At 42.4% G+C, this 27188-nt stretch overlaps 1 protein-coding gene across 1 annotated transcript in view; it reads left to right on the top strand.

Moving 5' to 3' along the window:
- The window catches only part of CTNND2 (catenin delta 2), a 1428722-nt gene that overhangs the window by 629003 nt on the left and 772531 nt on the right, over positions 1 to 27188 (top strand). Inside the window, exon 7 of the mRNA XM_030219657.1 lies at positions 20911 to 21105. Coding sequence (XP_030075517.1) covers positions 20911 to 21105 — 195 coding nt within the window. The remainder of the gene's footprint in view (positions 1 to 20910; positions 21106 to 27188) is intronic.

Genomic DNA, 27188 nt, shown 5'->3' with positions numbered 1-27188 from the left:
CTCCCCATGATTCTGGAAAAGGACTAGTTATACACTTTGGATTTAAAGAATACTTATACCCATACTTGGATACATTCCAGCCACAGAAATTATCTAAGATTCAAAGTAGAGAAACACCTCTACCAGTTTTGCATTCTGCTTTTTGGCCTTGTACTGACTCCCAGGGTCTTTACAAAATGTGTAACAGTAGTCGCAACATTGCTACGCAGACTGGGAGTTCATGTGTTTCCCTACCTGGATGATTTGCTAGTAAAAAGCACATCAGAGGAAGGAGCTTAAGAATCCATGTCTAGAACTGTTTGGCTGCTGGAGCTACTAGGATTCGTTGTCAACCACAAAGTCACATCTGCTCCCTGTCCAAAGATTGGAATTCATAGCAGTCCTTCTGGACTCTGTTCAGGTGCAGACTTTTCTCCCAGCCCAGTGTGCCGATGCCCTTGTCTGCATTGCTCCTCAGGTTCACCAGTCAGCAGGTCACAGCTCGGCAGATGTTAAGAATATGGAGCCACATGGCTTACATCGTCCATGTGACACCCATGGCACGTCTCCATTTGAGACCAGCCCAATGGACCCAAGCTTCCCAATGGTCAGAGGCCACAGGCAACCTAGCAGATGTTATTGATGTCACTCCTGCACTGCAGGAGACTCCCTTGTGGTTGACAGCTTGACCTAATTTGACACAGGGACTTCCATTCCAAATTGTTCCTCCCCATAAGATGTTGTTAGCAGATGCATCCAGCCTCGGGTGAGGAGCTCCTGTAGATTCATACTCAGAGTCAGTGGTCTTCCCGGGAGACTCAGCTGCACATAAACCTCCTGGGGCTTCAGGTAATCTGGAATGATTTAAAGGATGAGAAATCGTCTGATGCACAAAAATGTTCTTATGCAGACTGAACTAGGATGCAGTGTACTGTACCTACAAGAAGAAGGCACAAGTTCGTATTTCTTGTATTAGGAAACACTTGGGTTATGAACTTGGGCATCTGAGCACAGCATAATGCTCAGAGACACTTATTAGCTGATAAGAACAATAGTTCGGCGGACTGGCTGACCAGAGTGGTGCAACCGCACAAGTGGCCTCTTAACAGGTATAACCCGTGAGATCTTCTGAGAGTGTGAGACCCCCTCGGTGGATCTCTTTGACACTCATTTGAACAACAAGGTCCCTCATTACTGCTCCTGCCTGAGATCACATAGCAGACTAGCTTCAGATGCCACCTTCCTTCACTGGAGCAATGGAATCTCATACCGAGTCTAATCTCTAGTCTGGTGTGCATTTTCTTCCTTCAGAAAATCTTTTAGGAGCCAAAACGTACTTCACTGCTTGATCCTCTTCTGTCTTATTTTGTTAAAAGCTTTAGGATTGGAATCTATTCTTCTGAGCATGATTAATGCTACTTTACAGACTAGTGAGGTTACCTATGGGTTTGGAAGATAGATGTGATCCGTCCCCTTCTTAAAAAACCTTTCTTAGATATTGCCCTCTGAGCTAATTACCACCTGATCTCCAGTATTCCTTTTATTGCTACCATAACTGAAAAGGCAAGCTTTTCACAGTTTTTTAAATTTTCTGCATAAAACTATTGCATTACACCCACAGGTGTCGGGGTTTTGCTCTAAGCACTACACTGACGCCTGTGGATGTAATGCCGTTTAAGTTTCAAGTTTATTCGTAGACTTGCTACCCCGCCCATCAAGGGGATGTCTGGGCAGCTTATAGACTACATAGTATAAAGTAAGAGGAGGAGAGAGAGAACAGAAATTAGAAGGGGGGAGGGGAATGGAACGATAATATTTTATAGGAAAGGAGAGAGGGCAACAGAGAAAGAAGGCTAAGGCTGGTCTGGTGGGTCTCACAGGGCCCATCTCTATGCTAGTTCAAAATAGAATTATGAGAATGCATCTAGAAAGAGGAATGTTTTAAGACTGGTTTTGTAATTAAGAAGAGATGTTTCCTGGCAGAGGTCCTGGGGCGACCTATTCCAGTGTTCAGGGGCACACAGTGAAAAGATGTCTTTTCTTGTGTGTTGGTGTAATATTTCTCTAAAAGTGGGAAGTGTGAGCACATTTTGGAAGGTCGAACGTAACATTCTAGTGGTTGTGTGGGGGATAAGCAGACGAGAGAGGTACGCTGGTTCACCTGATTGAAGAATTTTATAGTCTAAAGGCATGATTTTGTAACTGACGAATGAATGAGTATATTTAGGGCTGATGAGCCAAGAAATGGGCGAATTGATCAAATTTGTCTTAATTTATAGAAACAGTGTTTGGTGACGGTGGAGGTGTGTGGTCGAAAAGAGAGTGTAATATCCAAAATAACACCTAGAAATTTTGTGGTGGGTCTTAGTGGGATGGGGGGTAGAATTGAGAACAATTGATTCAGAAAAAGTTGCATTTGGATTATTGGAAAAGAGGAAATAGTTAAATCCAGATAAAACAATAACTTCCTGGATAACGTGCCTTGGGCCCATTCCATCTCTAACACCTGTTTTGTTCGGTAAACAAGTTTCGACAGTGAAGTCATTTAGATACTTAGGTATTATTATTGATTCCTCCTTGTCCTTCAATGAGCAAATTTCTGATGTAACAAGGAAATCTTTTTATCAATTGCGTAAGTTACGTTCAATTAGAAACTCCTTAAATAAATCATCAATATGCACACTAACTCATGCATATATTACATCACGTCTAAACTACTGTAATATAGTTGATGCATGTATATCGAAACCTAATCTAAAACGATTACAGATGATTCAAAATACAGCAGCTCGTATTATCTGCAGAGCTTCAAAATATGATAGAATCACCCCATTGCTATATCATTTGTACTGGCTTCCAATAGAATCTAGGATAAAATTTAAAAAGTTAGCATTGACACATAAAGCTTTCTATGTATCTAGCCCTTTATATCTGTTTACTCTTATTATACCCTATACGCCAACTCGGACTCTTCGATCATTAACAGATAATAGATTGGTAATTCCGCCACCATATAAAGCTAGATGAGAATTTATTCGAAAATCTGCATTTTCTTTCTGGCTCCAACACTTTGGAACTGCCTTCCTAAAGAACTTAAGCTTGAGGATTCTTACACTCATTTTCGTAAAATTCTTAAAACACATTTTTTTTCAAGAATCTTTTGGAAACACTGCTTAGAATCAAACTGGAAAAAAAAAGGGGGATTAATGCCCCTTGCTGTTTTTGATATATATGAATGTTTTTATTAATTGTATATTTTTAGTTTTGATGGTTTGCAGTGCTTTTCTATCACATATGGATTTCCGATTTGTGTATTTTAATTGTTTTAATGTTATACTTGATTGTAAACCATTCTGATTTATTCTGTAATAAGAAACGGTCTAGTAAATAAACGATAAACGATTTGTTGGACTTAAGCATTCATTTGTTATCTTGAAGCCACTTGGTGATCAGTGTAAAATTCTGGTTAATCTTCTGAACCATTTGGTTGTCCGAAAAGTCTGTGGTATGTAGCAGTTGGATGTCATCTGCGTAAATAAATGTTGTGAAGCCTAGGGATTGGGCTAAGGTGAGCAGTTGTGCTAAGATGTTAAAGGGTGTGGGGGATAATAAAGATCCTTGTGGGACTCCTGAAGTGGATGGGGTTTGAGCAGATGTTTTATCAAGAAAGTGAACTATGGTAGAGCATGCAGAAAGGTACAATTGAAACCAAGAAAGTGCTGAATCTCGGATACCTATATTATTAAATCTTTCCAGAAGTATAGTATGGTCTACTAGATTGAAAGCAGAAGAAAGATCAAGTGACAGTAACAGAGCAGAATTATTACAGTCCAGTCTATGAAGTATGAAGGTAGTATTGCCAAGTAAAGTAGTTTTTGTTCTCTGATTTTGCCTGAAACCGGTTTGATTAGGATGAAGAACATTAGTTTTTGTTAAGAAATTTTGAAACTGAGAATGTATTACGTTCTCTGCAATCTTGTTAACAAACGGAAGGTTGGCAGTGGGGTGGTAATTGTATCTGCTGTGGATTTCAATGGATCTTTTACTTTTACAATGGCTATTTCCAGGCTGCCAGTACGGTTCCTGTGGAGAGTGAGGATAAAATCATATGGTGGATAAAAGGACCTAGTTCAACGCCGGAGCGTTTGATGAAGATAGATGGCATAGGATCATGAGGAGTCATGGTTGATTTCATATTTCTGACTATAGTGTTTAGATGTTTTTCTGACAGCTTTGCTTAGTAAAATCAGGCAAATAAGTTTTCTGTTGTTTTCAATAGAATCTTGGCTCTGCGTTTGACGTACTAGATTAATGGTGTCTTATTGGTCACTTCTATGCTTGGGTAGAGGAGCAAGGTTATGAGCTGATTTTTCTCATTCTTTACAGATGGTTCCATGTCTGTGTATATTAATGTTCATCTGTCTGAATCTGTCCCATTTTGGTTGGTCCCAGAGCTTCGGTGCTATTTCCTACCATTTTTAAAATCTCTTCCTAAGTCTGCTAGCCATGTTTATCCAGTCATTGGATATTAGTGGTTATTTTACTTGTAGATGGTATTTCAACTGGTGCCCTATATTGATTCTTCCTCTGCTCCCAAACTTACTTTGTTAAACAACTGTTTGTCTTCATTAGCACAGTGGCTTGAGTAACATTGTTTGAAACTCAGTTCGACCAAGACCCAAGCCATGTGGGTCACTCATTGTGCCTACATACTAGATCTCTCTCCCCTTCTTTTAGCCCATTCAATTCAATTTGCTGCATCCCTAGTTACTTTGGGCTGTTGTTTGGATTAACATCTATCACTAGACTGTCAAGCTGTGTCTGTTGTGCGATTTTGTCATTTATATTGTATTGTTCTATTAGGCCATTGGATAAAGATGCATTACATATCTTTGTGCATGGTTTGGTGATTGGTAGGCTAAACTACTGCAACAGGTTACACAGTGATTACCTGCAGGGACTGTCAACAGATTTCAAATATTTAAAATGCAGTAGGAAAGCTTATTTGTGGCACCAGGCATTTTGATCATGTTCTCTTTTACTATTTCAGTTACACTGGCTTGCCAGTTGTTTTTAGGATTAGGTTTTAATTTTTAAGCATAAAGGGGGCAATTCTATAACTGAGGGCTAGATGCACTAAGCTTTCCAAGCTTAAAACGTGGGCTTTAAACTGGTTTTAGCCAGTTTAACGTGCAAGTAGTAAACCGGGACATGCACAAAAGGGCATTTTCCTGTCATGGTAGCAGCTAACGAAAACGGAATGCAAATGATTATAATGAGCTGCACTACCGTTGCAAGGCTATTATAATGAGATGCACTACCATTTTCTGATCCCCTCACCGTGGAAAACCTAACAGGAGGTCTGCACCTCTCATTGGGGCTGCTGTGAGGGAATCGGAAAGGAAAAAGAAAAAAAAAAACGTCCAACAAGTGCTCAGAAGAGCAGAGCCCCTTATCTGTGAGGGAAGGAAAAAAAAAGCCAAGTGCTTGTCAGGGACGTCCTTCTAAAGTGCCTAACATGGACATCCCTGACGAACACTTGGCTTTCTTTTTTTTCCCCTTCCGCCGCTGCCCCCCCCCCCGAAGTCGCCATCGCCGCTCCTGCCCTATGAGACAACTAGAATCACAGCTTCGCCAGTCTAATCAGGCATACATTACCGGTCCTACCCTTCAAACCAAAGAGGCTTAGAAACGAATCTGAACTCTGTTATTCATGAACACACTTATCATAGTCTTATCTTTCAAAAATACAAATTTTTCCGACATGGCAACAAGGCTGAAAAACTATTGGCATGTATTTTAAAGGCAAAGGGGGGGGTGGTAATAGAACCATACCATCCCTGAGAGATACAACAGGAGGCATTGAAAATCACAGCTTCCCGCAGCCCTGGCATCCCCGCCCTGGGGCCCCACCCCCGCCACCCCCCCGAGGGTCGAAGTCATCGTTGCCGCCGCTCTCCATCTGCCAATGGGCCAGGCCCTCACAGCGCCTCTCACCTCCGTGTGAAGGCGCTGCAGCAGGCAACAGCAGATCACCTCCCTTTGGACTTCCCTCCTTCCCTCCTTGTGTCCCACCCTCGCAGAACTACGTCAGATGAGGGCGGAACAGGGACGGAAGGAGGGAGGCTCGAAGGGAAGCGATCTGCTGTTGCCTGCTGCAGCACCTTCACATAGAGGTGAGAGGCCCTGTGAGGGCTCAGCCCGGTGGCAGACGGAGGGGCATTCCCTTTCCTTCATGCATGCCCATTCCTTACCGATTCGCTAAGGGAATCGGTAAGGGAAGGGCTTTAACGAGTCTTTAGTGCATCTTCCCCTGAGCATCTCCATTTAGTTGTTCTGAGGCCACATTGATTTATTTATTTCCCAAATTATTCCAGTAGATCAGGTTTAATGTGGCTAACAACTTATTGTAATTAACAGGACAAAAAGTGATATGGGATAGTATTAAGTAGTAGTAGCAAAGTAAATGAGGACTGAGTATTACAGTAGGGCTCATTTTCAAAGCACTTTGACTTACAAAGTTACATAGAGGCGTATTTTAAAAGCACTTAAGCTTACAAAGTTCCGTGGAGGGGCATAATCGAACGCGAACGCCCATCTCCATGGGCGTCTATGTCCGAGAACGGGTATGTGAAGGGGCGGGACAGACCGTATTTTGGAAAAAAATTGGCGCCCATCTTTTTTTTTCGATAATACGGTTTGTGCCCGGCAAATGCATCGGATTTGTGTGGATTTGAGCTGGGATGTTTCGTTTTTCAACGATAATTGAAACCGAAGGCGCCCAGCTCAAAAACGAACAAATCCAAGGCATTTGGTCATGGGAGGGGCCAGGATTCATAGTGCACTGGTCCCCCTCACATGCCAGGATACCAACCGGGCACCCTAGGGGGCACCTGTAACAATAAAAAAAAAAGTAAAATACCTCCCAAGTCCATAGCTCCCATCCCTTGGGTGCTGAGCCCCTCAAATCCCCCCCCCCCCAAAACCCACTGCCCACAACTCTACACCATTACCATAACCCTTATGGCTGAAGGGGGGCACCTACATGTGGGTACAGTGGGTTTTGGGGGCGGTTTGGAGCGCTTCCATTTAGCAGTACAAGTGTAACAGGTAGGGGGGGTGGGCCTGGGTCCACCTGGGTGAAGTCCACTGCACCCACTAACAACTGCTCCAGGGACCTGCAATACTGCTGTGATGGAGCTGGGTATGGCATTTGAGGCTGGCATACAGGCTGGAAAAAAAAGTTGTTAAAGTTCTTTTTTTTTTTTTTTGGTGGCAGGGGGGGTTAGTGACCATTGGGGGAGACAGGGGTGGTCATCCCCGATTCCCTCCGGTGGTCATATGGTCATTTAAGGCACTTTTGTGGGACTTGTTCGTGAAAAAAAAGGGTCCAAAAAAGTGACCCAAATTCGCGCTAAAAACACCTTTCTTTTTTCGATTATCGGCCGAAGGCGCCCATCTCTCCTTGCCCGATAAACATGCCCCAGTCCCACCTTCACCACGTCTCCAACACGCCCCCGTCAACTTTGCCCGTTTCCGCGACAGATTGCAGTTGAAGACGCCCAAAATCGGCTTTCGATTATACCGATTTGGGCGCCTTTGCGAGATGCAGCGCATGCTAAATAGTAGTAGTAGTAATGGGCGCCCATCTCCCGATTTGGGTCGAAATATGGGCGCCCATCACTTTCGAAAATAAGGCTGATAGTAACCTACAGAGCTTTGTAAGTCTAAGTGCATTGAAAATACACCTCATTATGTAATATGTAAATGAATGCTAGATGCAAAAAGGTAAGAATTTATAGTCATCCATGTATAATAACAATTAGAGTGGAACTGAGAAATTGGAATAATTGTACAATCAGGGGTATAAATTAATTATGATCATCCGTGAGAAATTGCTTAAACAGAGACGCTTTAAGGTATTTCTGGAATATCAAATAATTAGGTTCCCATCTGATGAATTTCGGGAGGGAATTCCACCATTTCCTACAGAGGTGTCAGGGAATCCTGACATACTGTAGATAGACTTGTAGCTCACATTTTTGCAACTGGGATAAGTACATAAGTACATAAGTAATGCCACTTGGATTCCAGGGCTCTGTCCTTTCCTGGTTCTCTTCCTACCTCTCCCTCCGCACCTTTAGTGTTCACTCTGGTGGATCCTCTTCTACTTCTATCCCTCTGCCTGTCGGCGTACCTCAGGGTTCTGTTCTTGGTCCCCTCCTCTTTTCTATCTACACTTCTTCCCTTGGTTCATTAATCTCATCCCATGGCTTTTCCTACCATCTCTATGCTGATGACTCCCAAATCTACCTTTCTACCCCTGATATCTCACCTTGCATCCGAACCAAAGTTTCAGCGTGCTTGTCTGACATTGCTGCCTGGATGTCTCAACGCCACCTGAAATTAAATATGACCAAAACCGAGCTTCTCATTTTCCCCCCCAAACCCACCTCCCCGCTCCCCCCGTTTTCTATTTCTGTTGATGGCTCTCTCATTCTCCCTGTCTCCTCAGCTCGAAACCTTGGGGTCATCTTTGACTCTTCTCTCTCCTTCTCTGCTCATATCCAGCAGACCACCAAGACCTGGCGTTTCTTTCTTTACAACATTCGTAAAATCCGCCCCTTTCTTTCCGAGCACTCTACCAAAACCCTCATCCACACCCTTGTCACCTCTCGTTTAGACTACTGCAATCTGCTTCTTGCTGGCCTCCCACTTAGTCACCTCTCCCCTCTCCAGTCGGTTCAAAACTCTGCTGCCCGTCTCATCTTCCGCCAGGGTCGCTTTACTCATACTACCCCTCTCCTAAAGACCCTTCATTGGCTCCCTATCCGTTTTCGCATCCTGTTCAAACTTCTTCTACTAACCTATAAATGTATTCACTCTGCTGCTCCCCAGTATCTCTCCACACTCATCCTTCCCTACACCCCTTCCCGTGCACTCCGCTCCATGGATAAATCCTTCTTATCTGTTCCCTTCTCCACTACTGCCAACTCCAGACTTCGCGCCTTCTGTCTCGCTGCACCCTACGCCTGGAATAAACTTCCTGAGCCCCTACGTCTTGCCCCATCCTTGGCCACCTTTAAATCTAGACTGAAAGCCCACCTCTTTAACATTGCTTTTGACTCGTAACCACTCGCTTCCACCTACCCTCCTCTCTTCCTTCCCGTTCACATTAATTGATTTGATTTGCTTACTTTATTTATTTTTTGTCTATTAGATTGTAAGCTCTTTGAGCAGGGACTGTCTTTCTTCTATGTTTGTGCAGCGCTGCGTATGCCTTGTAGCGCTATAACATAGTAACATAGTAACATAGTAGATGACGGCAGAAAAAGACCTGCACGGTCCATCTAGTCTGCCCACGATAAACTCATATGTGTATACCTTACCTTGATTTGTACCTGTCTTTTTCAGGGCACAGACCGTATAAGTCTGTGCAGCAGTATTTCCCGCCTCCCAACCACCAGTCCCGCCTCCCATCACCGGCTCCGGCACAGACCCCGTATAAGTCCGCCCTCCCCCATCCTAGCCTCTCAACCACCAACCCCTCTTCCCCCCGCCACCCAATTTCAGCTAAGCTTCTGTGGATCCATTCCTTCTGCACAGGATTCCTTTATGCCTGTCCCACGCATGCTTGAATTCCGTTACCGTTTTCATCTCCACCACCTCCCGCGGGAGGGCATTCCAAGCGTTCACCACCCTCTCCGTGAAGAAATACTTCCTGACATCTTTCCTGAGTCTGCCCCCCTTCAATCTCATTTCATTTCATAGAAATGCTAAATAGTAGTAGTAGTAGTAGCCATACTGGGAAAAGACCAAGGGTCCTTCGAGCCCAGCATCTTGTCCACGACAGCGGCCAATCCAGGCCAAGGGCACCTGGCAAGCTTCCCAAACGTACAAACGTTCTATACATGTTATTCCTGGGATTTTGGATTTTTCCAAGTCCGTTTAGTAGCGGTTTATGGACTTGTCATTTAGGAAACCGTCCAACCCCTTTTTAAACTCTGCTAAGCTAACCGCCTTCACCACATTTTCCGGCAATGAATTCCAGAGTTTAATTACACGTTGGGTGAAGAAAAAATTTCTCCTATTTGTTTTAAATTTACTACACTGTAGTTTAATCGCATGTCCCCTAGCCCTAGTATTTTTGGAAAGCGTGATCAGACGCTTCACATCCACCTGTTCCACTCCACTCATTATTTTATATACTGTCAGCCGCTCCTCCCGGCCGTGTAATTGTCTCTCTCACTTATCCGTGCTGTCTGCTTCCGACTCCACACTCGTCCGTGCAGTTCGCTCTCACTGCCACACAGTTCCGCTAGCACGGCGATGCAACACAGTTCAGCTGGCCGGTCTTTTAAACAAAGTTCAGCTAGTTAGACTTTAAACACAGTTCTGCTAGCCAGGCTTCAAACACAGTTCGGCTAGCCCAGCCTTCCCACAAAGTTCAGCTAGTCAGGCTTTAAACACAGTTCTGCTAGCCAGGCTTCAAACACAGCTCGGCTAGCCCATCCTTCCCACAAAGTTCAGCTAGTCAGGCTTTAAACACAGTTCTGCTAGCCAGGCTTCAAACACAGTTCCGCTAGCCCGGCTTCAAACACAGCTCGGCTAGCCCAGCCTTCCCCCAAAGTTCAGCTAGTCAGGCTTTAAACACAGTTCTGCTAGCCAGGCTTCCCAACAACGCCCTCTTCAGCAAGGCCTCAAAACCGTTCAGCTTAGCTAGGCTTTTTTCCCCAGCACAGCTTAGCCAGGCTTTTAAAGATCCACCACCCTCACTTGTCAACACTTTACCTCTTGACAACCACCCGCTGGATCTCTCCTGACTATTACTCTTTTCTGATACTTTTGGGCTCCTCTAGAAGTCACTCTTCTTCTCCAGCCACTTCCTCTCCCACCTCCATTTCCTCTTCCACCCCTTCTCCTCCTACCTGCACCAACTCCTCCCATTCCATCCCCCCATTCTCCACCCCCTCCCTCAGGTGTTCCACCCTCTCCTCAGCTGATTCCATCTCCCAATCAGCCCCCTCTCCTTTCCTCTCATGTGGCTCAGGTACTCGTTTGTCCTCCTCTCTCCTATTCTTCCAGGCAGTCTGAAATCTGTGTTCTCTACGCTCCTGCCTCCGCCCCTCCCGCAATGCATTCTGGGATCTGTAGTTTTTCCACTCTGGCTTTTCTCTCTTCCCCCCTGCATTCTGGGCTCTGTGGCTTCTCTGATTCTCACAATACCTCTATCATGTCTCCCCTCAGCCGTCTCTTCTCCAAGCTGAATAGCCCTAGCCTCCTTAGTCTTTCTTCATAGGGAAGTCGTCCCATCCCCGCTATCATTTTAGTTGCCCTTCGCTGCACCTTTTCCAATTCTACTATATCTTTCTTGAGATGCGGCGACCAGAATTGAACACAATACTCAAGGTGCGGTCGCACCATGGAGCGATACAACGGCATTATAACATCCTCACACCTGTTTTCTATACCTTTCCTAATAATACCCAACATTCTGTTCATTTTCCTAGCCGCAGCAGCACACTGAGCAGAAGGTTTCAGTGTGTTATCGATGACGACACCCAGATCCCTTTCTTGGTCCGTAACTCCTAACGTGGAACCTTGCATGACGTAGCTATAATTCGGGTTCTTTTTTCCCACATGCATCACCTTGCACTTGCTCACATTAAACGTCATCTGCCATTTAGCCGCCCAGTCTCCCAGTCTCGTAAGGTCCTCTTGTAATTTTTCACAATCCTGTCACGAGTTAACGACTTTGAATAACTTTGTGTCATTAGCAAATTTAATTACCTCGCTAGTTACTCCCTTCTCTAAATCATTTATAAATATATTAAAAAGCAGCGGTCCTAGCACAGACCCCTGGGGAACCCCACTAACTACCCTTCTCCATTGTGAATACTGCCCATTTAACCCCACTCTCTGTTTCCTATCCTTCAACCAGTTTTTAATCCACAATAGGACATTTCCTCCTATCCCATGACCCTCCAATTTCCTCTGTAGCCTTTCATGAGGTACCTTGTCAAAGGCCTTTTGAAAATCCAGATACACAATATCAACCGGCTCCCCTTTGTCCATATGTTTGTTTACTCCTTCAAAGAATTGAAGTAAATTGGTCAGGCAAGATTTCCCCACACAAAAGCCGTGCTGACTCGGTCTCAGTAATCCATGTCCTCGGATGTGCTCTGTAATTTTGTTTTTAATAATAGCCTCTACCATTTTCCCCGGCACCGACGTCAGACTCACCGGTCTATAATTTCCCGGATCTCCCCTGGAGCCTTTTTTAAAAAATGGGCGTTGCATTGGCCACCCTCCAATCTTCCGGTACCACGCTCGATTTTAAGGATAAGTTGCATATCACTAGCAGTAGCTCCGCAAGCTCATTTTTCAGTTCTATCAGTACTCTAGGATGAATACCATCCGGTCCAGGAGATTTGCTACTCTTCAGTTTGCCGAACTGCCCCATTACGTCCTCCAGGTTTACCGTGAAGTCAGTAAGTTTGTCCGACTCGTCCGCTTGAAATACCATTTCCGACACCGGTATCCCACCCAAATCTTCCTCGGTGAAGACCGAAGCAAAGAATTCATTCAATCTCTCCGCTACGTCTTTGTCTTCCTTGATCGCCCCTTTTACCCCTCGGTCATCCAGCGGCCCAACCGATTCTTTTGCCGGCTTCCTGCTTTTAATATACCGAAAACATTTTTTACTATGTTTTTTTGCCTCTAATGCTGTCTTTTTTTCATACTCCCTCTTGGCCTTCTTTATCTGCGCCTTGCATTTGCTTTGACACTCCTTATGCTGCTTCTTGTTATTTTCAGACGGTTCATTCTTCCATTTTCTGAAGGCGTTTCTTTTAGCCCTAATAGCTTCCTTCACCTCACTTTTCAACCAGGCCGGCTGTCTTTTGGAGTTCCGTCTTTCTTTTCTAATTCGCGGAATATGTATGGCCTTGGCCTCCAGGATGGTATTTTTGAACAGCGTCCACGCCTGTTGTACAGTTTTTACTCTCTCAGTTGCCCCCCTAAGTTTTTTTTTTTTTACCGTTCTTCTCATTTTATCATAGTCTCCTTTTTTAAAGTTAAACGCTAACGTATTTGACTTTCTGTGTACAGTTACTTCAAGGTCGGTATCAAAACTGATCATATTATGGTCACTGTTAATCAAGCAGCCCCAGTACCATAACGTCCCTCACCAGATCATGCGCTCCACTAAGGACCAAGTCTAGAATTTTTCCTTCTCTCGTCGGCTCCTGCACCAGTTGCTCCATAAAGCTGTCCTTGATTTCATCAAGGAATTGCATCTCTGTAGCGTGTCCCGATGTTACATTTACCCAGTCTGTATTTGGATAATTGAAGTCACCCATTATTATCACATTGCCCATTTTGTTCGCGTCTCTGATTTCTTTTATCATTTCTGTGTCTACCTGCTCATCCTGGCGAGGCGGACGGTAGTACACTCCTATCACCGTTTTTTTCCCTTTTATACATGGAATTTCAACCCACAATGATTCAAAGGTGTGATTTGTGTCCTGCTGAATTTGTAATCTATCTGAGTCAAGGCTCTCGTTAATATACAATGCTACCCCTCCACCAGTCCGGTCCACCCTATCACTACGATATACTTTGTACCCCGGTATGACAGTGTCCCACTGGTTATCCTCCTTCCACCAGGTCTCAGTAATGCCTATTATATCCAATTTTTCGTTTAGTGCAATATATTCCAACTCTCCCATCTTATTTCTTAGACTCCTAGCATTTGCATATAGACATTTCAGAGTATGTTTGTTGTTCTTATTTGCATGATGCTTAGTACCTGACACTATTGATTTGACATCTTTTGTCTGATCTTTAGTTGTATTTAAGGGCACCTGGTCTACCACGGTCTGTTGTGCAACCTCACTATCCAGAAACCCTATCTTCCCTGTTTGTGAGGTATCTTTGCAAGATACCTTTTCCCGAACCATGCGCTTTTGAGCGACTGTCGGCCTTCCCCCATTTCTAGTTTAAAAGCTGCTCTATCTCCTTTTTAAATGCCGACGCCAGCAGCCTGGTCCCACCCTGGTTAAGGTGGAGCCCATCCTTTCGGAATAGGCTCCCCCTTCCCCAGAATGTTGCCCAGTTCCTAACAAATCTAAAACCCTCCTCCCTGCACCATCGTCTCATCCACGCATTGAGACTCTGGAGCTCTGCCTGTCTCTTGGGCCCTGCACGTGGAACAGGTAGCATTTCAGAAAATGCTGCCCTAGAGGATCTGGATTTGAGCTTTCTACCTAAGAGCCTAAATTTGGCTTCCAGAACCTCTCTCCCACATTTTCCTATGTCATTGGTACCCACATGTACCAGGACAGTGGACTCCTCCTCAGCACTATCTAAAATCCTATCTAGGTGACGCGTGAGGTCCGCCACCTTCGCACCAGGCAGGCAAGTCACCAGGCGATCCTCATGTCCACCAGCCACCCAGCTATCTATATGCCTAATGATCGAATCACCAACTACAACAGCTGTCCTAACCTTTCCCTCCTGGGCAGCACTTGGAGACATATCCTCGGTGCGAGAGGATAGTACATCCCCTGGTGGGCAGGTCCTGGCTACAGGAGTACTTTCTACTTCACCAGGGTGATGCTCTCCTTCTAGGAGACCTCCCTCCTCCAAGGTAGCACAAGGGCTACTAGACTGGAGGTGGGACTTCTCTACAACATCCCTGTAGGTCTCCTCTATGTACCTCTCTGTCTCCCTCAGCTCCACCAAGTCTGCTACTCTAGCCTCAAGAGAACGGACACGTTCTCTAAGAGCTAGGAGCTCTTTGCATCGGGCGCAAACATATGACATCTCACCAACTGGGAGATAATCATACATGTGACACTCAATGCAAAAGACTGGATAGCACCCCTCTCGCTGCTGGACTGCTGACTCCATCTTAGTGTTTTTGAGTTTTTCAATAATTTAAAACTTGCTACAGTATTAAGGATATTAGCCTAATATAAAAGTGTCTTTTACTTTATATAGTATATTGTATGATTTATTTAGTATTTCCTTCTTAGATGGTGATGAAATGTATTTAAAACTCTATAAGAGCACTCCTTGCTTGTTACCCTAATTACAATAACTGACTATAAATGAGGAGTTGTCCTAGGGGTGGGGGGAATACTAAATTAGATCCTGCAGTGGCTGTTAGATTCTATCTGTTAATGCTATGGTACAAAGCTTTTAAAACTAAGTGGAAAAGACTATGGAGATTAGCTGTTTTCTGTTAGCTGTTGAACTTTGCTTTTTAATTTTGCCTAACACTAACCTACAATTCCTCCTTTAAACCCCAATCTTTAAGTTCCCAAAGCACAAAGCAAAGTAGCGTTCACTTACCAGAGAAATGTCCTCTTCTCTCAGAACTTCTCAGAAACTTCTCAGGGATAGTGGAGGGTTAGATAATTTTTTGATCCAGGGAGAGTGTTGTGAGGGGGAAAATCAATTAAAAGTTGCATATAATCAGGGGTTAAGCTATATAGAGTTTTGAAAACAAATGTACATAGTTTGAATCTTATTTTGGCTTTGATTGGGAGCCAGTGTAACTTTAAAAGCAAAGGGGCTGCACTTTAGAATCTCTTAACCTTGTAGACTAATCTGGCTGTTTTTTTTTTTTTTTCATTTAGTGGCAAGTCTGCATTTTTTGGTTGGGCCTTTGGCCAGGGCTTGGGCTTCCTGGTTTTCAGGCATAGATAGTAGTTTGTCTATAGTAAGCTTTCCGGGCAGTTTTCCATTTTGAGATGAAACTTAAAAGATTGTTATTGTAAACCACTGTGATGCTTGCAAATAAATATAAACATTGTTTTAATTGTTCTTTACTTTTGGTTGCTTTGGGGAAAAATGCAGATTATCGAGCTCAATAAATAAATTAGCAAACCTTCCTTCTCCACTGAGTCTCTCACACAGACAAGCCTGCTTAGATTACTGAGAGCAAAGATCAGCAAAGAATATTATAGCAGACAAAAACTGATATTGAAAAGTGCTTTCTTAGCACAGAATAAGACAGAAGCCATCAATCAACTTGCAATTCCCATACTCTCATGCAGCTTTAGAATTGTAGATTGACTTCATAAAGATATTGAAAAGCTGGATGCATGAACAAGAACTCCTTCATGCCCATGACTGTTTATAAAAATCAGTGTATGCCAGTGATTCCCAAACCTGGTCCTGGAGGCACCCCAGCCAGTCATGTTTTCAGGATATCCACAATGAATATTCATGAGAGAGATTTGCATATACTGCCTTCACCTCATGCAGATCTCTCTTAATATTCATTGTGGATAACCTGAAAGCCTGACTGGCTGGGGTGCCTCCAGGACCAGGTTTGGGAACCACTGGTGTATTCTATAACTGTACATTTCAATAGCTGAAGGAGGAATGGGTCTTATAAAAATAGATTACACATGTAGAACTACTATGTGAAAAGATGGATTGCCAGGGTCAAAAGTTTGCATGAGACGTGGACAGTATTTAAAAATACCATTTTAGAAGCTTAGGTGTGTTTCAAGTGTTAACAAGTGGGGAAAGCCTATGGCATATAGCTCACAGAATTCTTTTCAAACCCTCTGCATGTGTGCATATATGTATGTTTAGCTGTGACATTTCTGTATATGTATTTGGTATCTCTGGCTTAGAAAGACAGGGGACAGGGAAATTTGAGTGGTGACGTATAAAATAAATTTGGCAGCAACAGGTTGAGTGAGCTTGAGGCAGCCAAAAAGTGGATGAAGTTCCAAGAAACTGCCAGAAGTCCAATATCTTCAATAAATTTTATTCTCCACTGAAAGTCCCATACACCATTCAGACCCAACACAGTCCATGTTTCGGTAGTATGCCTTCCTCAGGGGTCACAACATATTTATACACATATTAAAGCAATATGGAGATAAGCCTAATCAATTGTGAAAAAGCCAAAATGTCATCTGATAGCTTATAAAAATAGCTTCAGCAGATCCTCAAACCCACAGATCTTCAGATAACTTCTCCAGATAACCTCTTGCTTCCCAAGAGGCTTCTTATATACAGTTCTTGGGTGAGAAAACTGTCCCAAAGGTAATCACAACATTCTTGTTGTTTCAGATGTTATGATTTGAAGAACCATAATATTGTTCCTTTTATGTCATTCTGGAGGATCAGCTTGACCAAGAATCATTGGTTCAATAAACAATATGCAGATGTTGTCACAATTGCCCACCTATTGTATCAAGTTGGCAGGGGAATTTCCTGCAGACCTTGGCAAAATCATGCCAAGTCATTATGACCTTATACCGTGTCTATAGTCTGTAGTGCAGTTGGCTCTTGCAAGGATGTTTTAATTAGCCAGACTCAGTATTGTGGGGCCATATATTGTAATGCTATATAATAGTGTTATATAGTGCTATGTAGTGCTGTGTGGGTGCTACCCCTACGTGTGTATGCTTTGCTTTTGTGTTTGTGATCTGGAGAGTAGAAAAAAGTAGAGAGGTAATATGCTATTGTTTGCTATCAGTTCACATGTTGCAGAAGCTGGAAGTGCTTGTCTCATAGAAATGCATTGGGTCATTTTTTGGGGAAGCTTATTTTCCTGAAACCCCTGGTTCAGTCTGGCCCTTTTGCAAACTTGTTATGTTTTTTCATTGGTCCCCCCCTCCCCCCAATGCAAAATTTGGTCATATTCTGTAAAATTATAGGAGATCTATTTTGCCTTCTGACAGACTGATGTTCCCAAGCCCTTATGTATAATTCTGCCTACTGTTAAAAGATTACTTTACAAGTGTCAACTAGGTTTGATGTTTACTTACCATGCCATCATTACATGGAATGATCTACCCCAATGTATTAGAAATGAGCTCAAACTATCTTCAGTTTCGAAGGAAACTGAAAACGTTTTTATTTGATGTTTTAAGAGTTTTTTTATATAATTTTAATGCTATTTTTGTAAGTTTTAATATATCATTTGTTGATCCATTATGGGGCTCATTTTCAAAGCACTTAGCCTCCCAAAGTTCCATAGAAACCTATGGAACTTAGCCTCCCAAAGTGCTTTGAAAATATGCCTCTATATGTGATATAATTCCCCATATATATTACCTGAGCTTCTTATGCTGTAAGCTGCCTAAAACTACTAGTTGGGATTTGCATGGCAAATAAATTCCATATTAGATTAGAACTGCTGTTGGGTTGGAAAGTGTACAGACATTTGAAAGAATGCCAGATGACTGCTGGTGTGGCTTAATGGTGAGATGAAAAATAGTGATGAAAACCAAAGGGGAGTAGTTATTTTGAAACTACTGATATTCAGTGCCGGTATTTGATAACTACCGAGGTAAGACAGGACAGCACAAGCTGTCTGATTCTGGCTCTGAATATTGCTGGTACCTGGATATATTCTGGAAGTTGCCTTTTACCCAGATTTTCAACGTTGGTATTGAGATATAAATTTAAACACCATGGTCAGAATTGTTATGATTTGTAGGACAGCAAGATTGAAATAAACTTGGAAGTCATTACAGACCATGGTGTTATATCAGGGGGTAAAATCTTTGCTTTGGTCTTGAGTGAGGAGGATGTTGACGTCATAGCCATACCTGAAACCTTCCTTAATGATGATGATTTGAAGCAACCAAAGGCAATCAATAGAAATCAAACAAAAAAAACATGGAAAAGAAAATAAGATGATACCTTTTTTATTGGACATAACTTAATACATTTCTTGATTAGCTTTCGAAGGTTGCCCTTCTCCGTCAGATCGGAAATAAGCCAAGAAGAAGGGCAACCTTCGAAAGCTAATCAAGAAATGTATTAAGTTATGTCCAATAAAAAAGGTATCATCTTATTTTCTTTTCCATGTTTTTTTTGTTTGATTTCTATTGATTGCCTTTAAAAGTGGACTAACACGGCTACCACACCACTCTAAGCAACCAAAGCAAATCAGTTGAATCCAGATGATTTAATAGAGCAAATTGACAAACTAAAAAGTAAGAAATCATCAGCATCAGATGGTATATACTCCACCCCCAAGTTGTGAAAGCGCTCAAAAGTGAAATTGCTAACTTTTGGAAATGGAAAGGTTCTGGGATAGGAGGAGTAAGTAGTCTAATGGTTAATGCAGTGGGCTTGGTGAAAAGGGTTCATTCCCACTGCAACTGATTAACCCTATATTGTCCCAGGTACAAAAACTTAGATTGTGAGCCCTCTGTGGACTAAGAAAGTACCTGCGTGTGATGTGTACAGCACTGCATATGTCTACTAGCACTATAGAAATGGTTAGTAGTAGTAGTATACAGTAACAAGGATGTGAAAATGATGAGACAAATTGTCTATAAAAACAAAAGTAGCTGCAAAAGATTCAAAGTATTTACAGTCCTTGGTCTCCTCTAAGTTGTGCTGTCTTCTTATCCTTGTATCACACTGCAAGTGTGCACTTTTCACATTTTTTCGTTCTCTTTCTATCTGGTACTGGGACAGAATCCCAGAGTGTCTGGGCTGCTGGAGATGGGATATGTACAAAAGAATAAATAGCTGAGAAAAGTTACTTTAATGCTTCTCTGCTATGAGAATCGTGTATTGCAATCTTTTGCTGAATTCCATGATGATATCAATTTTTTTTATAAATTCTTATTGTGTAGCTACAAGAAACACACATCAGTACCCTGCTCCTTTTCAAGATAAATTCTTCATGCAAGAAGAATGATAAAGGAAGAGATCAATTTGTCTATGATACTGCAGCAGTGGCTTGTCATATGCAGTTTCCACTGTTGGTCTTAAAAAAATATGTATACATATTTTCTTGTAAGACAGTTACATAAATTCTTGTAGCTCAAATTTCTTTTAATAGAAAAGTATAATTTCTCCAACTTTGATCACTGTGAAGTCTATTATCTAATTCGTCTTTTGTGTATGTCTTTTATTTTTTTGCATTGTAGCATAAAAACGAATGCATTTGGTTTGCGAGGCAGGTTAATTTGCACACTTTAGGAAAGTTTACCTCGTATTGGCAGGGACTTCATAGAAGGATGTATTTTTCATTCCTCAAGTCCAAACCAGTGTAAAAATTGAGTGATGGAGTCAAATTTGTTGTGCATTCTGTGGGGGTTTCTAGTGCACTCCACATTAAATACTGAGTGAAGCGTGGACTGAATGAGAATAGGTATTCTGTGGGCATGCAAGATGTGTGAAAAGTGTAATAGAGCATAAAGATTAAGTGGAGATGCCGCCATCTAAAGAGTTTAAGAATAAGAAATAGCTTTTTAAGGCAATGTAATAGTAATAGAAATGCATTCTTCCTCACACAAGGAAGTAGGTAAATTATATATTTTGTCCTTGTCTTCCACTGTGCCCTTTGCCTTTTAAACTAAGAATATTTCCTGGAGGTATGTTTAATATGTGCACCTCTAGTGGTAGAAACAACTCAGAAAGTGAATGGTAAGCCAGGGACCTTTGTATCCTAACAGTAAATCTGAAGCCAGTAAAATAAATTTTAAAAAATCTGACACCCTTGATTAGCAAGCTGTTGTCTTTGTAGGAAGCCCTTTGACGACACACTGCGCCTACTGCTGCTGGCATTTGGGATTTCAGAATTGGAGACCTGATTGAGCCCTTTCTGGATGTTTTCCTGTCCTATCCCTGATAGACTCATCCTTTTTGTGGTTCCATGACAGAAGCTGCAGTGTTTTGGTTGTCTGTATGTGTGAGAAATCATCTTAGTTGCATGGAAATCAGGTTTCAAAAGCAATAGCAGACAGCTGGGTGATACTGATAAGTTGAGTAACTGTGATCTAGGTTGCCATTTAATGTTTTCATCAAATTTGGATGTTGGGGTTAATTTTGTTAGGAAAAACAAAACAAAAAGGATACTTTCACAAAGTCTTTTAGATGTAAAGTTCTCTTGTGGGTTTTTTCCCTCCCCCATTAATTTCCTTTTTGACTTTGCAGCTGGGTCTCGAGCATCTTATAGCAGCCAGCACAGCCACCTTGGCTCAGAGCTACGATCCCTACAGTCTCCAGAGCACCACATAGGCCCCATTTATGAAGACAGAGTGTATCAGAAGCCCCCTATGAGGAATCTCAGCCAAAGCCAAGGAGACCCTCTTCAGCCAGCACACTCAGCCACCTACCGGACTAGCACAGGTACAGGAGGATCATTTGCAGGGTTTTACCTGCTAGGCAGGGGCTGCCTGTCTGAACTGTAGAATGCATGCTTAGGTTTCATTACAGATATTCAGTAATATTGTGTATTTTATATGCTTGTTTTTGCAACTATAGTAAAAGATGTCATTTTAAGAGGTAATCTATGGGGCCCTTTTACGAAGGCGTGCTGAAAAATAGCCTGTGGTAGTGTAGACGCATGTTTTGGGCACGCACAGAATCATTTTTCAGGGCTCCTGTAAAAAAATGCCTTTTTAAAAAAATTTTTGCCGAAAATGGACGTGCGGCAAAATGAAAATTTCCGCGCGTCCATTTTGGGTCTGAGACCTTACCACCAGCCATTGACCTAGCAGTAAGGTCTCACGTGGTATCCAGGTGGTAATGGTCTATGCACGTAAAATACCGTTTCCCGCCCGCATGCCAGACAATATCGTATCAGACGCGTGTCAAAAATGAAAGTAGCCGAGCAGTAACTCAAGATTGACGCGTGTTGGGCGCACGTAGGTGCCTACGAAACTTAGTAAAAGGGCCCCTGTATTTGTAACATGCCTACCTATAAAAAGAGGAAAATATTCAGAAATAAAGTACTAGGAAATGCCAGAAACACTCCCAGGTCTCCTGAAAGTGACGACCAGCAGGATTTTAATTTTTGTACCGCTTGATGTTCCAATCTCTTTTGCATAATAAGCTGAGTATGCCACCGTTATAGCGTAGGTCCCAAATCCTGCATCCAGCAGAGCAGTATCAGCTTTAAGCTAAAAAGCATTGACAGGCAGATAAATTGCTTAAAACCCTGTGGCACTGGATCTTTATAAACATATATGCCAAAGAGAATTAAATGGTCATAATGCACAGTACAACTCCAGTATCTTTCCAGGGCTTGTAGAATTGCCTTCCAAAATGCAACCACTTAAGAACAGTGCCAGAACATGTGGCCCAAGGTAGCAAAGAAATATTTTAAGGAGGTACTTGGTTTTCCAAATTCCGAGGATTTGTTTTTAGTTAACTGCTGTTATACATCTATAGGTTTCCTGAGAAGGTCAGGAGGATGATCAAGCAGTTTTGAGTCCAGCAGACAGTATAGATGTGACTGCATTTTTGGAAGATTCTGCAGATTTCATTGCTACCAGGGTCACCCTCCTGATAACCTTTTTACATGAAGGGACAAATGTGCAGTATTAAGAGTTTACTTTAAAAAGAAATACATGCTCTTTTGCAGGAAAACCATACAGATGTTTCCAGATGTGTCCCGAAACACTCAATTGGCAAGGAAAGCTTTTTTAGCTCTAGGTGCTTCATTTCTTCTATGATTTCCCTGTAAGTGTTAGTGTTACACTGCAGGGAACTCAATATATATTTTATGATTCTTCGTAACTGGAGGAGTGTGGTAGCCGTGTTAGTCCACTCTTAAGGTTATCAATAGAAATCAAACAAAATAAAACATGGAAAAGAAAATAAGATGATACCTTTTTTATTGGACATAACTTAATACATTTCTTGATTAGCTTTCGAAGGTTGCCCTTCTTCCTCAGATCGGAAATAAGCAAATGTGCTAGCTGACAGTGTATATAAGTGAAAACATTCAAGCATTACTATGACAGTCTGACAGGGTGGGAGGAGGGGGGTGGGTAGGAAGTATGCATGGGGACATCAAAGCATATCATTGATATTCTAACAGGGTGGGTGTGGATAGGTGAGGGGAGGGTGATCAACAGAGACATACAGCTTTATGGTTTATAATGGGCTAGGAACCCCAGATCCTTGTTAAGTCCTTTCTGTTGGGTGTTAAAATATTCAATCATTCTGACTTCAAAGGTCTTACGTTCTTGTATGGTTTTAAAGTTACCTTTGAGGATTCTCACTGTGAAGTCACTGGTACAGTGTCCTGGTCCTGTAAAATGTTGACCAACAGGCGTGGGAACCCTGCTGGCACCAGTATTGTTCATATGATGTCAATGTAAATTGAATCTTGTCTTAAGCATCTGGCCTGTTTCTCCAATATAGCATCCTTCGTTACATTTTTTTTACACGGAATGATATATACCACATTGGAAGATGAGCAAGTGAAAGATCCCTTTATGTTGAATATCTTTCCTTTGTGGATGACTTTGGGGTCCTGTGAAATATTTTGGCATAGTTTGTAACTGGATAAATTACAGGGAAGTGTGCCCTTCTGTTCCTTTTCAGTCTGTGAAGGAAGTTTACTTCTGATTAGCTTGTGTTTTAAATTGGGTGGCTGTCGGAAGGCCAGTACTGGTGGGGATGGGAATATCTCTTTCAGTAATTCATCCTCCTGGAGTATAGGTTGTAGATCTCTTATGATTTTCCTCAGTTTTTCCAGCTCTGGATTGTATGTCACTACAAGCGGGATTCTGTCTGTGGATTTTTTCTTTTTGTACTGTAGCAGATTCTCCCTGGGTGTTTTGAGGGAGGAGGCAATATTCTTGGAGATTATGGCTGAGCTGGATTATGGCTGAGCTGAGCTGGAAGAGACATTTCTGAATACACACCAGACCAAACCTCTAAAATACTACCGGTACATCGATGACATTTTTATGATTTGGACGGAGGGTGAAGAAACTCTGAAACAATTTTATTCTGCATTCAATACATGCCATCCTACAATCAGATTCAAAATTGACTACTCCCCAGAAAAAGTCAATTTTTTGGACACCACGGTCTCAATCAGTGATGGCTGTATACAAACATCTATATACAAGAAACCCACAGACAGATGCAGCTACCTCCACAACTCCAGCTTCCATCCTTCACATACAAAAAGATCCATCATTTACAGCCATGCCACAAGATACCACCGTATCTGCTCTGACCCAGGGGACAGAGACAGACACCTTAAAAGCCTGACTGAATCCTTCAAACAGAAGGGCTACAACCCCAAAATAATCTCCAAGAATATTGCCTCCTCCCTCAAAACACCCAGGGAGAATCTGCTACAGTACAAAAAGAAAAAAATCCACAGACAGAATCCCGCTTGTAGTGACATACAATCCAGAGCTGGAAAAACTGAGGAAAATCATAAGAGATCTACAACCTATACTCCAGGAGGATGAATTACTGAAAGAGATATTCCCATCCCCACCAGTACTGGCCTTCCGACAGCCACCCAATTTAAAACACAAGCTAATCAGAAGTAAACTTCCTTCACAGACTGAAAAGGAACAGAAGGGCACACTTCCCTGTAATTTATCCAGCTGCAAACTATGCCAAAATATTTCACAGGACCCCAAAGTCATCCACAAAGGAAAGATATTCAACATAAAGGGATCTTTCACTTGCTCATCTTCCAATGTGGTATATATCATTCAGTGTAAAAAATGTAACGAAGGATGCTATATTGGAGAAACAGGCCAGATGCTTAAGACAAGATTCAATTTACATAGACATCATATGAACAATACTGGTGCCAGCAGGGTTCCCATGCCTGTTGGTCAACATTTTACAGGACCAGGACACTGTACCAGTGACTTCACAGTGAGAATCCTCAAAGGTAACTTTAAAACCATACAAGAACGTAAGACCTTTGAAGTCAGAATGATTGAATATTTTAACACCCAACAGAAAGGACTTAACAAGGATCTGGGGTTCCTAGCCCATTATAAACCATAAAGCTGTATGTCTCTGTTGATCACCCTCCTCTCACCTATCCACACCCACCCTGTTAGAATATCAATGATATGCTTTGATGTCCCCATGCATACTTCCTACCCACCCCCCTCCTCCCACCCTGTCAGACTGTCATAGTAATGCTTGAATGTTTTCACTTATATACACTGTCAGCTAGCACATTTGCTTATTTCCGATCTGAGGAAGAAGGGCAACCTTCGAAAGCTAATCAAGAAATGTATTAAGTTATGTCCAATAAAAAAGGTATCATCTTATTTTCTTTTCCATGTTTTATTTTGTTTGATTTCTATTCATAACTGGAAAAATTCTTGCAGGAGCATAGTAAATAGTAGATATTGTTTGGTTGATCGGAGTATGTAGAGTTCTATGGTATTGATCCAGTCTCATTATGTTTAAGACTTCTTCTTAGAATTTCTTATTGTGGGGTACTTTTACTAAGGTGTGCCAGAAAGTGGCCTGCGCTGGTGTAGACGCGTGTAGTGGTCTCGCGCAAGTTCATTTTTATGCGCACCTGCAAAAAAAGCCTTTTTTTAAGCTGAAAATGGACGTACGGCAACATGAAAATTGGCGCACGTCCATGTTGGGCCTGAGACCTTACTGCCACCCATTGACTTAGTAGTAAGGTCTCACGCCTTGACTGGGTGGTAATCGTCAGCGCGCGTACAATGCCGATTACCACAATGCTGCATGCTGGAAATTTTCCGGCACGCGTAAAAAATGAAATTACCATCCGGGCCACATGATAACTGGGTGGTAGTTCATAATTGGCGCGTGTAGGCGCCTACGCGGCTTAGTAAAAGGGCCCCTGTGTTTTCCCTGAATTTCTCACCCCCTCCCATATTGTAGACTCTTTTTTTCTTCTGGTACCTCCTTTGGGAGGGAATTGAATGGTTATGTGTTTCCTTTGGATTGTGAGAGAATTATATACTATCTCAAAATGAAAATTTAAAAAAAACTTTAAAATTTATGATTCGCAAGTTGAAAAGTGCACATTCATAGTGACAGTGGTACATTTCCTCTTCCTCATTTGTAAACTCGTGTTTTTGTGGGGGACTCAGTGAGAAGAGGTGTGGTGGAATGTGCTCGGTAAGCTGGTGGGCCAGTATGGCTAAATGTATTGGAAGGGTTGTACAGTGTGTGTGGTATGGTGTATATATTTGTGCCTATCTGGATAGTGTAGACATGTATCTGTGGAGATGACTTGGAGAATGGTGAGATAGGGGTATGTAGCAGGCAGTATATGTTTCTCCCTCTTGACATATAAACATTCCCCCCTACCAACTACTCCCTCTCTCTTGTACTCTCCTCACCCTTCTATACCCCTCCCACTCTCTCCCTCTTCCTTCCAGCCTCCGCCTCACATTATCTCCTCTTTGCTTCATTCTACCCCCACCTGATCCCTCCTGAGCTCTGTACCGTCCCTCTTTAATCTCCTTTCCCTACCTTCCATCTCCCCAACATCTTATAATTTTATTTATGCGCTGGGTAGGCTCCTTCATTCCTGCTATATCTATAGCGTTTCCAGTCTTCCTCTCGCTATGTGTTGAATCCCTACTGGCAGACAGCATATATCTTCACCGGGGCTGCAATTTTTCTCTTCTGCCGTTGGCAATTGAGTCCCCACTGGTGGACTTGTGTTGGCGAAGCAAAAATTGACTACCATAGGTGTTATTCATTTTTTGTGTCCCCAAACTTTCTCTTAATGCCTACTCATTTTTAGATGGAGGGGCCTGACTTCCTTCCAGCCAGCTGATATCTACTCCCAACAAAATGCGTAGATTGTTTGTAGAAGCATGAAGAAACTTGTACATACTGATGGATGGACAACCAGACAGATGGATTGATCTTTCGCAACAGCTGCTATAGCTTGAGGAAAATGCATCTAAAAAAAAAACCTTGGGGATTTCTTTAATGGAAAAGATTGGTCAGGTGGACATATTTTGACTTTTAAACTGATAGCCCACATCGTTTACAGATACGTGACCCTATGCAGTATTTGAAACATGCCCTGAATTTACAAACATAACTAGGGAATTTCCCATGGACTCACTCCCTTCTCAACTTGAGCATATCTGAGCAAATGTGATATCTTTTCTTACACAATACTTTTCACATGTGTATGCTGAATATGGTACATACAGGTGTAGTGCCAAACACCTTTAATTCATCTGTTTCACCTCTGCGATATATAAAATGTAATGGCTTCTGTGGGTTAGCTGTAAATCCAGATTCCCTGTACAGTAACAGAAGCAATCATAACTCCTCCTCTTCTCAATATTACAGTACTCATTTATTCAGCAAGTTGAAAAATATGCACTTACATTGACACAATGGTTCATGTGTCCTTCCTCTATTTAAAAACTCAGCTGTGTGTGTGTGGGGTGGGGGGGAGTCGGATTCTTTATGGGAAGAGATATGGA

This window comes from Microcaecilia unicolor, chromosome 1 (genome assembly GCF_901765095.1).
Source record: "Microcaecilia unicolor chromosome 1, aMicUni1.1, whole genome shotgun sequence".
NCBI classification, from domain to species: Eukaryota; Metazoa; Chordata; class Amphibia; order Gymnophiona; family Siphonopidae; genus Microcaecilia; species Microcaecilia unicolor.
The sequence above is the reverse complement of the archived record's forward strand: the minus strand, read 5'-3'. Positions and strand labels throughout refer to the sequence as shown.